This window comes from Sminthopsis crassicaudata, chromosome 6, assembly GCF_048593235.1.
Source record: "Sminthopsis crassicaudata isolate SCR6 chromosome 6, ASM4859323v1, whole genome shotgun sequence".
Taxonomy (NCBI): domain Eukaryota; kingdom Metazoa; phylum Chordata; class Mammalia; order Dasyuromorphia; family Dasyuridae; genus Sminthopsis; species Sminthopsis crassicaudata.
This window is the reverse complement of record NC_133622.1, coordinates 194,913,884-194,927,776: the sequence shown is the minus strand read 5'-3', so window position 1 is coordinate 194,927,776 and position 13,893 is coordinate 194,913,884. Positions and strand designations below refer to the sequence as shown.

The following is a 13,893-nucleotide window of genomic DNA, read 5'->3' as shown; positions in this document are numbered from 1 at the left end:
GATGTTTGGGACCATTTTACTTTTCCATTTTCTTATGCAGTGAAATTTTTGAAACACTAAATTTTCAGTTATATTTTATCTTAACACAATTCCCAGAAATTTATAAGCACCTAATACTTTGTCATCACCTTTCCCACTCCTTCCATTCTCAACTCCAAAATCTGCTTTTTATACACTGCTTAGCACTGCTTCTGTTGGTCATATTTTGGAAGGAATATCTTGAAACTGCTGCTGGAAGTATGCTGATAAATTAGATGAGAGAAGAGAAAAGCTGTTATTTGACTAAACTCTAATTGGTAGATTTATAGGTATGAGAGAATTAAATATAGCCTTTCACTAATTTTAATAGCAAGCCCTGGTAAAACTTTTAACACGTCATTCTGAGAATGTTGGCCTTGTACCTGTATCTACTCTTGGTGACATCTTTCTCACTTGAAAATTTTCAGCCTTCACTGTTAAGAAATTTGTTCAAAATTGTATTTAGGACTTTAGAATTGGTACATTTCAAATTTTATATTTTTCTGGAGAAGTATGTTGACCCTATTATGGCAAAAGCTTTTTAAACTTAAATAAAGCAATGAAGATTGCTTTATTTGACAAATTTCACAACAGAAACTCAATACCAAAATTTTTTTTTTTTTTTGAAAATTATAAAACTAATTCCATAGCACCCTTGTGTGAAATCTTGTAGTGTCACTATCTACCTGTCTGTGAGTTACAAAAGCCAGCTCTTAAAATTACTCCTCTAGTGAAAGAAGGGAGAATGTAAATCCAAATGATAAATAACATAGAGACAGCATAATAAAACTCTGGATTTAGAAGCAAGAGATCTTGGTTTGACTCTGTACTATTTAATAGGCACTACAAGCAAGTTTACTTACATGGAGAGCCTGGGTTTTTATCAGCTTTATAATGTAGGCAATAAAATATACTTCTTACCACACAGTGATTGAGAATAAAATGCTTTATAAACCTTAATGGGATGTGCAAATATGAATTTATTTTGAAATTTCATTGCTATTTCATTTTGTAATGCTTTGTGTCAATGACAGAGAAGAGGAGAAGGGAGAGGAGAGGGAGGTGGAGAATGTGTGTGCAGGCACATAAATTTTCATCAAATTCTGAGAATGCATTTGAAAGAAATACATGGAACCTTGTGATTCAGGAGGAACTAGAAAAATATCACTGTGTTCTCCCACTTAACTCATTTTTAACACTGATTTAAGTAGTGTGGTGTCGTGGATAGAGGGCTGTCTTAGAAACAAGGAAGACCCAAATTCAAGTCCCTCCCTTGGTGTATGACCATAGACAAATCACTTAATCTAAGTGTTCTAAACAACTCTCTAGATAACAATGTGCTAACTGCATTGATTGACTTGAGTTTCCTTATAGTTCCCTGTATCATTGAAATTACAGATTCATTTCTTATGCATAAATGAAGTGAGATTAGCTCCTGGAATTTCAAAAGTTTGACTTACCACACAGAGGTATTAAAAACTTGGATTCTCCTGTTTACTAGTTGTAAGGAGGTGGAAGTGATCTGGGAAGAGGATTGGAATATTCCTTGCCATTGTAATTTTCAGATTCTTCCTCTGCCTCTCACACTCAGGAACCTGTCCTCCCTTGAATTCATTCAATCTCTATTCATCACTCAGTCAAAGTTTTGATTGCTGTTGTCTACCCACCTCTAGGAACATTCTTCTCTCTCAATGAATTCAGTAGCTGGCTTTCAGACTTTCTTTCCTCCTCAAATCTTGCCCTCATGTTAGGACTTCAACTTACCTGTTATGATCCTAACCTCTCGATTCTTCCACTTTGTGTATTTCCCACACAGTCTGTTCCACTCCACCTCAGCTACACAGACATACCTTTGATTTTGCTGTCATGGACAAATATCCACATCCATGTTCATGAATCCCGAAATTCCTTTATCAGATCAGTCTGCTGTCATCCTTCTCTGCCTTATGACCCCAAACCTTGTTTTTCATCCTCGGTGTGACTTCATTTCCTCCCCTCTTCCTTTGTTTCCTGGACCATCACTCCTTCCCTGGTTGCATTCTTCCTTTCACCATTTGGATGACTTGATCATTTCTACATTGTTTAACTCTACACTGCCATCAGACTTGCGTTACTGTCACCCTCTTGTGTTATCCCTTCTGTTCACATTCTACTTGAACAAACATGGAGAAAATCATGAAAGTATTCCTATTTAAAAAATACAATTTATTTAACATTAAAAGAACCTGTGTCCATTAGAAATGTATGTAGCATTTTAAAACCAGTGGGTTTTCTTCCCCTTAGATTCTTAACTTAAGAAGCTTGTTTCATTTAATTAAAAAAGCTGAGGCCATTTAGAGATTACCCTTCTTGCCAAGGCTAACCTTTCTATATGCACAAGTGGTCCCAGTCCATCTCTTTCACGGCAGATTGCCCCTGTTATCATCCCCGCTCTCAGCAGTCTTCAGTTTTCCCTATTCATTGTCTGCTTCCTTCCACATCCCATCTCTCCAAAATCTCACTTGATCTACTCTCCATGTAGACTCCCATTGATTCAACTCTGATCTCTATGGGTCCAGCCCTAACCTCTACTCTGCTGTCTATAGCTGCCTTTCAGACACCTTGAATTGGGTGTCCTGTAGACATTTTAAAAGTAGCGTGTCAAGCTGAACTCTGGTGACACCTCTCTCCCCTTTTCCTAAAGGTACCCCTGCCTCCCAGTCACTGATTACCAGCCAAACTGTCACTCGTGACTCTTTGTTCTCACTCCTTACATCAAGCTGTAGTCTCTACCTTCTGAAACTTCTCTTGTGATACTGCCCATTCTATTCCATTACCCACTCAGCTATCAAATTAATCTCCCTCAATCATGTCACCTCCACCTCCCAATATTGGTGACCCTCCATCACCTCTGGAATCAAGGACAAAATCTTCAGATGGACTCTTAAACAATGGCCTCCTCCTCCTTTCCTTTCTGGTGTTTTAGGACTTCCTCCCTTCTAGTCTCCAGCCTCCTTGAGGTCTATCACACTGTGTCCATTTCCTATTGAGTGTTCCCCTCTGTCCCCCACATCCTTCATCATCTTAGCCTCTGAACTTTCAAGTCTCAACTTGGGGTTCATTCAAGAAGGCTTTTCCAGTATATATATTCCATTATAGTGCTTTTTCTTTGAATTTAGCTACAGCCTCACCTGGACTTTTCCTGCTTATATATAGTTGTTGACCTATAAATATAGCTTTCCTGCTATATTTTGAGTTCTTTGAGAGGTTTTACTTTTTGATCCTTCTTTGAGTACTCTTTTTAGTGCATGGCAACTAGTAGTAGGAGCTTAATAAATGCTTATTGATTGACCAAAAGTCAATCAATCCTAAAATCCTAAAAGATTTTGAAATAATTTAGTATCGGTATTTAGGTAACAGAAATTATAAAAGGAAGCTGATCTTTCCAGTTTTAAATACAATACAATACAATATAATATAAATACAATAAAAAGCTTACTATGTTAGTTGCTGTTCTCAAGGAGCTTTTATCCTAAGAGTGTACATGCATATAAATGAGCTGACTGTGAATTAAGGAAAAGTTTTCATTTGTATTTAAAATGTGTTAGAGGGAGACTTAGTGTGATTTTTGCCTTCTTACTCCCCTTCTGTATGATTTTTCTTTTTAACACATAGATGTTAGGGATGGACAGTTTTTTTTTTTTTTTTAATAATAGCTTTTTATTTTCAAAATACACAGATACATTTTCTTTTATTTTATTTTACATTTGCTTATTTTTTTATTAGAGTTTTTTATTTACAAAATGCATGGGTAATTTTTCAGCACTAACCCTTCAAACCCTTGCAAAACCTTCTGTTCCAATTTTTCCCCTCACCCCTCCCCTAGATGGCAGGGAGACCAATATATGTCAAATATGTTAAATACAATGTATGTATATATATCCATACAGTTATTTTGCTGCACAAGAAAAATTGGACTTAGACATAAGGTAAAAGTAACCTGAGAAGGGAATCAAAAATGCAAGAGGGAGTGAAAATGCTGTGTTGTGGTTTATACTCATTTCCCAGAGTTCTTTCACTGGGTGTAGCTGGTTGTCTTCATTATTGAACAAATGGAACTGATTTGGTTCATCTCATTGTTGAAGACAGAGCCATGTCCGACAGATACATTTTCAACATTCATCCTTGCAAAACCTGTTCTAAATTTTTCTCCCTCCCTTTCCTTCCTCCTCCCGTAGACAACAACTAATCCAATATATGTTAAACGTGTACAATTCTTCTATACATATTTCCACATTTATCATGCATCACAAGAAAAATCAGAAAGGTTTTAAAAAGGTTTTAAAAAATTAGAAAACAAAAAGCAAGCAAAGAATGCCAAAAAAGGTGAAAAAATTATGCCGTAATCTACATTTAGTCCTTTCATCTTTCTGTGTGCAGATGGTTCTCTCCATTACAAGTCTGTTGAAATTGGCCTGAGTGGTGGACAATATTTTTGATAACTCCATTGATAACTATATAATGAATGTCAGAACTTGAGGATGGATTTCCCAGCCCATTGGTATAAATTCCCTTGTGGTGTATTTGTGAGAGGCCAGTAAGAGCTATAGAGGACAGGCAAATGTATGTTTAATGTAACCAGCATTATTGAAACAAATAGCCATTTATGACACCACAGATCAGTTAAAAAATTGTATTATTGAGCTGGAAAAGAACCTGATTTTTTTTCTCTTAATAAAGGAATGTTTTTAGGTAGGCCTGACTATCCAGGTCCTACATTGGCTTCTTTAAATCAGAAAGCTCTAACTCATTTGTTGATAGAGGCATATAAAATAATAACTTTGATTCTTCTACCTTAATGATTCTTACATGGATTTGGGGGTATTATAATCATAATTACCATGTATTCTCCTAAAACTGCTATGTAGTTTGTGAAGTCTAAAACATATTTTTGTATTGTGCTTCTCTACAGGTTTCCAAAATGTAGCATGAGATTCCAGTCTGTCTGCTAGGTAAATATAGAAAATTAAATAAACTTTGAACATTTCAAGGTTTATTCTTTTAATTGAATGACTATACATGGATTAAACATACTGGAGGGGGGAAGGGTGGGCAGGGAGAAAGGGCCTATCTGATAAAAGATTTTTTAAAAATTTGATAATTAGAGAAAAATATGTATTTCTAGTTCTATATATTTAAAGACTTGAATTATGATAATACATTCCCAGTTTAACAGATAAAAGCAAAGTCATATCCTTTTGGATTCTACACTAAATAAGTATTTACCAAACTCTGCTCTTCTACATGTAAATAAAGATTCTCTGGGGGGGAAAAAAATTTAATTCCAAATATTATTTGCCCCTCAATATTAAATGTGGCTTTGTGCATTTGCAAAAAATGGTTATTGTGTATGCCCATGCTCTGTTTTTTGGTATAGAAATTGACCTACTTTCCTATTTTATTTCCTAAACTTTTTTTCTTATTTATTGAGCTTAAGAGAATTTCTTGTTCAAGTTAGCTTGAGTCATACTATTTTAGCTTGGTTTTCTCTGAATATTGGAGGTAGATTACACTAATCCTATAAAGTAATGGTTATAGTAAATTCTTTTCAACTAGAGGAAAATAAAATTTTAGAATTGTGGTGATATGTGTTAAAACTTAAATGATTTAAGATAAAATAATGGGTAAATGTCTTTGTTAGAAAATGGAAAATAAACAAGGGACTGAGGAAAGGAGCAAGGGTGAAGAGCCAGAATACAAACTAAGACAGACTACCCGGGATAACAGAGTAAAGCCAGTAGCATAAAAACCCAATGAGAAGACAAACTGAAGACAAAGAAAACATCTAGAAGAGGTAAAAAGAAAAAAACACACACACATTCAGAAGATAATGGGGAAAATAAAAAAAGAAGAGATATTTCTTTTGCTCCTCTTATTGGGGTGGGGAGGGGTGGTTGTTTTGTGTTTTGGGAGGGAGGTAAGGAGGGTCACACAGTATTTTTTTTGCTTTTATTTCCATATTAGCTCTGTACCTCTCTTTCCCCTCTTCCCTCTCTGTCTCTCTCTTTCTCTGTCTTTGTCTCTGTCTCTTTCTTTCTCTCTGTCTCTCTTTATCTCTCCTCTCATTCTCTCTGTCTCTCTCTCTCTCTCACACACACACACACACACACACACACACACACACACACACACACACACACACACAGTTGAAATTAGGCAGTCAGGTGCCACCATGGTACCCAAAGCACTAAACCTGTAAATAGTAAGATCTAAGTTCAAATCTAAATTCAGACACTACCTATTGTAAGTCACTGACTCTCTACCTACTTTAGTTTTTATTTTCTTCACTTATGAAATGGAGATAATAACATCCCCTATGAGATTAATTTTAAAAGACTTTTGCAAACCTTAAAGCAATTTGTTCAGCTCAGGTGCCACTCTTGATGTGAATATTTATTGACCAGCCTAACTGAAAACGATCTATTTTTCCTTAGATTTCTCTCAATCCTTTGCATCTTACATTATTGCTCTTCACAATCTATATTCTTTTATATTTATTTTTATCCCATAAGAATATGGTGCCCCTCCAGCTAGGAACTGTTTCATTTTATTTCAGAGGTATCAATGTTGTAAATTGGAATTATTGTATACTAGGAAATTTATCCGTGTGTGTGTGTGTGTGTGTATGTGTGTTCTTCGTTGTTACTTAACCTTGTAAAACTCAGTTTCCCTGATTATAAAATGGAGACATTCAAACTTGTACTACCTGACTTCAGAGTTCATAAAATGTTAAGTGTTTTTATGTGTTGAATTATCATTTTAATAGCATCATCAGAGCAGTGGTCCTAGGACCTAGGACAGCCAAGTTGTCATTCTATAATTTTTAATATTTAGGTAGATAGATGAATTGAATTTTTTAAATTGAATTAAAGTATTGGCATACAAGGCTGTTTTCTATAAGCTCATTGAAGACATCTTTGATACCTGGTTAAAGAAGAGAAAGTTGTAAATTTCCAAATTAACATAGAAATCAAACAAGATGTTCATAAATAGTTCAAAATAGAAATTAGATTTGTGACATCACTCTGTCTCCTGCTTTGCTATTGTGTCTCCCCACTTCCAGAGACACATACATTGGGAATTGAGCTTTGAAAGGGGTTATTATTATTTAGTAGTAGTAGCAGCAGCAGTAATAGTATCAGTATCCTCAACATCTAGGTTAGTTATTTTCATACACTAGAGATTTACTAATTATTTGTTTTGGAATTGAACATAATTAAAGAATGTTGTATGTTTTATAATGAGAATGAGTGACATAGACCTATAAGATTGGTGCAAGAATTAAAACCCAGAATGAGTTTAGTCTGGAGAAAATTGCTGAGAACAATAGACCTCTTAAACTTGGATCAGAGCCACCAAAAAGGATTAAAAGGACAAGACCATTACTAATGAGATGGTGTAAAGTTAATAGTAGATGGGGGAGGGGGAGGGAAGCCAAATGATTCATGATAGAAAAAGCATTGGCCAGGGAGTCAGGAGTTAGTAAATTCAATTGAAGACATTTTTAATAAGTGTCTTTACTGTAGAAGGTATATTGCTAGAAATGGGGTGAAATAAAGATAGATTTGGTAGAGGAATTAAAGCAATAACAAATACATGTACTATAGAACCTGCAAGTACATAGGAAATTGTTTATAAAGAGATCAAATGTTGGATACATTTTTATATGGGAATAGAGATCAAAGTATAAATAAGTATGACCACCAGAGGTATCTGAAGATCTGTATAGCCGAGGAGACAAAAGCAGAAAAGCTTGATGGGGTTAGGTTAGTGTAAAAGATGACCAGTACTGGAAGGCTGGGCTCTAGTCTTTCTACTTCATAGCTAGCTGTGTGGCTTCCCAAGCCTTAGGTTTCTCACTGGAGAGAGCTGGCTGGAAGCAGAGACCCCTATTGAGGATCTAATAATGATGGTCCTGACCTAGACTGACGGAGGCTCTCTGAATAGACAGAGATGGATCGTGCAAGAAACTGAAGATTATTACATGAGCAGCACTTGGCATCCAATTGATACTCAGAAATGACCTAGAAAACAGGATAATGGAAATCATCAGTACAAGCATGGAAGTTAGTAGGAGAGAGTGAGTTGGGGAGGGCCGGAGGGGGGAGTGAGCAATAACACTTTTAAAAAATTTTGAATAAGAAGTTTGCAGCTGGACATCTAGCTTATGCCCAACAGGCAGTTGGAGGTTTGGTACTGGAGTTCAAGAATGGAACTATATCTAGCCTGATAGATAAGGTAGAAGTGAAAACTGAACACAGTTGATTTTTTTTTTCCCCCTTTTTGAGTATATTTGGAATGCTTAGGGTGTCATTTTTCTGTGTGGCCTTTAACACTAAATGATTAACTGTTCATAAAGTGCATTTAAAAGGGGAAGAGATAAACTGCTATCAAGTATTATCAACAGCAATTTCCAGCCCTTTGGTAATGGCTAATGTGATTTTTTTTTTTTTTTTTTTTTCTAGTATTGACATGTTAGCTTCTAGTTAACGTGCTGTACATTTACTAAGCCTTCAGTGTTCTTTCTGTTCTTGTCCTTGTATGCAAAGCAGGGTTACAGTGCCATCTTCCGGCTACAGGGGCAGGCTTTGGCTGTCTTCTGAAAGTGCTTAGACTTCCAGGCCTCTACAAGTATTCCTAAATCCTAGAAAAATTGCCCTCGCTCCGTTAGAGACGGGTTAAGCCTTTTTGCAGTCGCCACAAATAGGCCTATCTTTCTGGCACAGGTCAACACTCTCATTCCTAGAATACATTTTTCCTTTTCTTCTCCACTTAATTTTCCCCAACATGTAGGGTCCCCCAGCTAAAATGTCTGCATATTTCTCTAAATTCACTAGCTGTTTTTTCCTTGACTTTTTTCCACTGTATTTTGGGAATACTTATGTTTTTAAACAATTTTCCATTGAGCTCTATGAGCCCCCTATTTTCTGTGTGTCCAGATCAGGGTTATAGACTTGGGGGAAAACACCTCAGAGGTCATCTAGTCCCACCGATTCCCAGGATTCCCTGTACATCCTCTCCAAAAAAAGTGGTCACTCAGCCTTTGTTTTAAGACTTTCATTGGCGGTTTCCTCTGCCTCCTCCTGAGCTATGTAATTCATAAGTTTTCCTTTAAATTCAGTTGAAATTGATCTCATTATAACCTCTGTGTGTTCTTACTTCTGAATTGAGTGAAGAAGCCAGCAAAGGCATCTTCATTGTTCCATGCATTTCTGGAAGGCATGTTTTTACTCCCTTTTCTTCTCCATAGGAAATATTCTTCGTTCCTTAACCAGACTTCCAGTACGTGGCTAAATGTTGTTTTTTATCATTCTAGTCTCTCCTGGTTCCTTCCAGCTGGTCAGTGTCTTTCCTTCCCGACTTCTGCCTCCCCGTACAGATGTTGGCAGCCCGGTGGTTCAGTGGATAGAGTGCAAACGACCTTTACTTTTACACACATTGAACTTGTAAAACGGCCAAATGAGAAGTTGCGCAAACCTAGAACTGAATGAAATGGACAGCCTTGAAGAGAGTTTTCTGGATGGCAAGTCAGCTTAATGCACACTGCCCTCTAGTGGTCAGATAGTATTACTGCTGTAAGAACTGAAATCAGGGGTCAGCCTCTAAGAAGAATCTTTGGGCTAGACCGGCTCTTGGAAGGAATTTAGACTGTCTTCTTGCTTGGACAGGAATGTATATAAAAGCCATGGTTTTATTTTATAAAGACTTTTGAAAGACTCCCATGAGCTATTTTAGTTTCATGGGAATGTCAGGAAATGCTCTTGGTTCACATCCTCTTTGTCAGTAGTCATGCTTCTTGCAGTAATATGCGTCTCTGCAAATGGTTCGTAGTTCAGAATTGAAACTGAGATTGTGCATGTCAGATCTGATCATTTGAAAGGAGCTCGGTTCTCAATCCCATCCCTTAATCCAGATCGTGTATCTAAACGTCCTTAGCAAGTGGTTCCCCTTTGGCTTAAAGACCCCAGTGACGAGGAACTTGACCTCACTGCGAGCTCTCGTTGCTGAGACATTTTTGTCCTTATATTGAGTTATAACCCACTTCCTGGCCTCCTTTTTCTCTCTGGAGCCGAGGGGAAGAGGCCTCATTTAGGTAGGGCTGATATTGGAGAGTAGGGCAGGAGCCTGGAGTTCAGGAAGGAGGTCACAGCTGGAGATAAATGTTCGGAAAGTATCTAGAGAGAGTGGAAGCCTTTCAACTTTCTAGGTCTGTTGACTTCCAGGCTAGTGAGTTTCGCCACTATATCATATCTTTTACAGAGAAAAAACAAATCTTTTATGTTTTTAGACATTATGTGAGGTGGATTTAGGGAAGAAAAGTCTGGTACTAATAGCAACATATAGTTTTTTACTTTAAAACTTTTTGAAAGGCCAGTGGAAAGAACAATGAATTTGTTATACATTCATTGAGAAGACTTGCTCATAGTGTGAACATGGGTTAAAAATCAGTTTTTCTGAACATTTTGGCCTCAGGTCATGGAATCGGTTGTGACCAAGTCATGCTCAGTGCTCAAGGCTTGTGGTATTGAAGTCAAATAGAAATGGTTAAATCATAAATCAGTGTTTAAATCTATATTATATTATTTATTTTGTTAAATTATTTCCCAGTTACATTTTAGTCTGGTTTGGCTCCAATGGGGAGTTTTGCCTGCTGCAAGGGAGTTTGACACCTCTGCTTGAGGCGACTCTCTAAGAGTCAGTAGCAGAGAAGCTTCCAATCTGCATTGTTAGTACAGGAGATTTCTTCACCAGGGAATTCTCCATACTGGGCACAAGTCGCTGATGGAGGGACGGCAGTGTCTGACTGTCTGCTCTTTGGAGTTTTTGTGAGCAGATTCTGAGGCCGACCCTCCTCCTTCCACCTCTGGGTAATCACAGGAGCCTGCTGCTGGTGGGTCTCCCTGCCTCAGGCCTCTCCCTTCCTTTCTCAGTACATTCTTGGGGCTCCTGGGATCAAATAAGAAGTACTCTGGCTTTTAGAGCCCATGAACACCTGATCCCTTCTTCCTTTTCCAGTCTCGTTCCCTTCTGAGAATTCCATGGTTCCAGGGTCATTGACTGATTGCCAGGAGACTCCATCCCTTGAGTTATTGTACCTGTTTGGCTATCTCCCTGGTCTGCAGTGCCCCTAGTCCTCCCCTCTGCAGCCTGGCTTCCTTTAAAACTTGTCCTACCTTCTGTGGGATGGCTTTTGGTTTACCTGGATATGCCTTATCCTTGTTTGTATTTCTCCCTCAAGATAATCTGGGCTCCTTGAGGGCCGGCCAGGAGCCCCTTTTTCACCTCTTTTCATTCTTCGCTGTTAGCATGTACCTAACACATAGCAAGCACTTCAGCTTGGTGATTCCAGTGGGGGGTGGGGGTGGTCACAGCAATTTTCTTAATACTCTGGTAGGTTAATAGGAAGTTCTAGTCAGCACAGTACACAATGAACTATCTTGAGTCAGGCAGTTTTGAAAGTGGAATCAGAAATGATTTTAAAATGGGTGGGACTCAGCAGGGCGTGAAAGATTACAGTGTGATGTAAGGAGAAGACAGGCTAATGGAGGAAGCTGACAAGTGGGGAGGGGAGGGGAGGGCAGGGAAGCAAGCTAGAGCATGAGGGAGAAATCCCTCCTGTTGGAGGGAGGCTGCTCTGCTCCCCACTCCTGCCCTCAGGTTGGAGTTGTTGGAGAGGGACTACAGATGGGGTAGGGGGCCATGGCAGCTGTGTTCTTCCTGCTTCCTGAATCCCACAGTGCTGTAGGAGGATGAGTGGTAATCAGGTCCAACCTTTATAAGCTACACAGGTTTCCCCATACATCCTCAAACTTTCTCCTTGTAGCCCCCTTAAAATGTATTTTCCTGTGTGACACTGTGTCCTTTAAAGCCTTCCCCAAAGAGTCTCTTCCTTTCTTCACTTCTCCTTGTTCAAGCCAAAAGCAGGGACCTGAGCATTTTGTGATGGGCACATTGTGGCGCCGGGCTGCTGAGTGCCAAGGACTGGTCCAAGGCCCAAGACCCTTACTGCCCTGCCACCTGTTCGAGCAAGTTCCTTAATGTAGCCAGGGTCAGGTTCAGTTTTCTCGTCTCTGTAGTGGAGAGAATTATAGCTGTTCTGCCCATGTGCATGTTTTCTTCATCTCTAATTCTGTATGTAGAATTTCAATTTATAATATAGTTACTTGTGTATGGGTATAAAAAAGTAATTTGAAAAACAGAACCGTGTAATGCAGTCCCAAACAGCTTCTCAAGGGTAGAATGGCCTTGTCTGACCTGGAAGGAGTGCATCTCCCTTGTCTCAAAGCTTCAAGTGCAATCTGAGAGGGAGTCACTTCTCCAGGCTGCTGTAACTGGGATTACAGTCAGATCTGGGGATTTTTGAGGTTTCTTTCACATTCTAGAATCAGCACGCCACCCTGTGGTGTCCCCTGCCAGGATTCCTCCAGCTTGACAATTAACTGCACCATGTAGTTTGCTCAGCACCTGTCCTCTTCTTTCCTTCCCACAGTTCACCATTCATGTTGGTGATTATCATGTTACAGGTGAATTTTCAGGAGAGGAGAGAGGAAAGGGGGTTTACTTGGCAAAAAAAAAAAAGGAGGTGACATGAAAGCAAAAATTATTTTTTGATTAAAAAAAGATAAAAAAAAAGGAAGGTGAATGACCTGGGAGGCTTTTAGTTGATTGAGGAGAACCTTAAAGGAGAAATTTTATTTGATCATAGATGGGCATTATGAAAGGGAGAAGAATGAAATTGGAGAGGAGGCCGATTTTTCTTTGTAGACCACTGTTTTATTTTGTCCTGGATTTAAATAACTCATTATGTTAATGGGTTCAATTTCAAGAGGGCCATCTACCTTCCAACTAAGGGGGGAAAAGACCAGCCTTATCTTTATTAAATGCCATTGGTTACAAGAGCACCAGGAAAGAGAAAGTCATTGGTTAAGCGGATGGCTTTTAAGCCATCTCCACTTTGGAGAAATCATTTTGTCAACACATCTTACTGATGTTTTGTGCATTCCAGAAAGCACACAGGCACATGTCTGCCATATCTCTTAAAGTATTCAGTAGCTATAAGTTGAAATTAAGCAAAATTTAGAATTGTTATTACAATGTTTTTCAAAATGTTGTGAGTGATAACAAATCTTTTCTGAAGTTATGGAAGAACACAGATTTTTTTTTTTTTCTGAATTAATGAAAGAAAAAAACACTACTGTTTTGATAAATGTTGATTTGATTGATTTGATCTTTGATGTTCTTTTCTCAGTGTCCCAGATAAGATATCTATCTCTTTCATACTGCTTAAAGAGTTTTGCTAATTTTTGTGTGCATCTAACTAAAGTCTGTTTCTTTGGTTCTTTGTGGTAGAAGACTGGCATACCAAGGTAATAGTGTTGAATAAGATCAAGTAAAGAGTCATTTGAGTATATTTATTAAGCCATTTCACATAGATAAAAAGTAAACTTTTATTAATGCTCGCTAATTTTTTGTTTTTGTTTTTGTTTTTTTCAGATTTTAATTTTTTTTTTTTTCCTCTTTCCTCTTACAGACACCAAAGATGTTGACCAGGAAGATTAAGCTTTGGGACATAAATGCCCATATCACATGTCGCCTGTGCAATGGATACCTAATTGATGCTACAACTGTAACGGAGTGTTTGCATACCTGTATGTATAGAACTTATTTTAGAATGTTAAAAATTATAAAAACTCAAGGTCTCTAATTTCTGGCTGAAGCCAAATATGAAAAAACTACCATTTTAATTCCAAAGTATTCAGTAGAAAGGAGGGAAGAAGAGTAAAATTGGTTTTATAGAATTTTAGTAGTAACTTCTAGAAGTAGTAGCAAATGGAA

At 37.9% G+C, this 13,893-nt stretch overlaps 1 protein-coding gene across 10 annotated transcripts in view; it reads left to right on the top strand.

The window, feature by feature from the left end:
- Positions 1–13,893, top strand: part of PCGF3 (polycomb group ring finger 3) — a 95,622-nt gene that overhangs the window by 38,046 nt on the left and 43,683 nt on the right. For 5 of the 10 annotated variants that reach the window (XM_074274459.1, XM_074274454.1, XM_074274461.1 and 2 more), the window contains 3 exons: positions 4,970–5,009; positions 5,699–5,851; positions 13,589–13,706. In XM_074274459.1, coding sequence (XP_074130560.1) covers positions 13,598–13,706 — 109 coding nt within the window. In that variant the 5' untranslated portion in view covers positions 4,970–5,009; positions 5,699–5,851; positions 13,589–13,597. Of the gene's footprint in view, positions 1–4,969; positions 5,010–5,698; positions 5,852–13,551; positions 13,707–13,893 lie in introns of all 10 variants that reach the window. The other 5 variants (XM_074274455.1, XM_074274458.1, XM_074274456.1 and 2 more) reach the window with 3 other exon arrangements.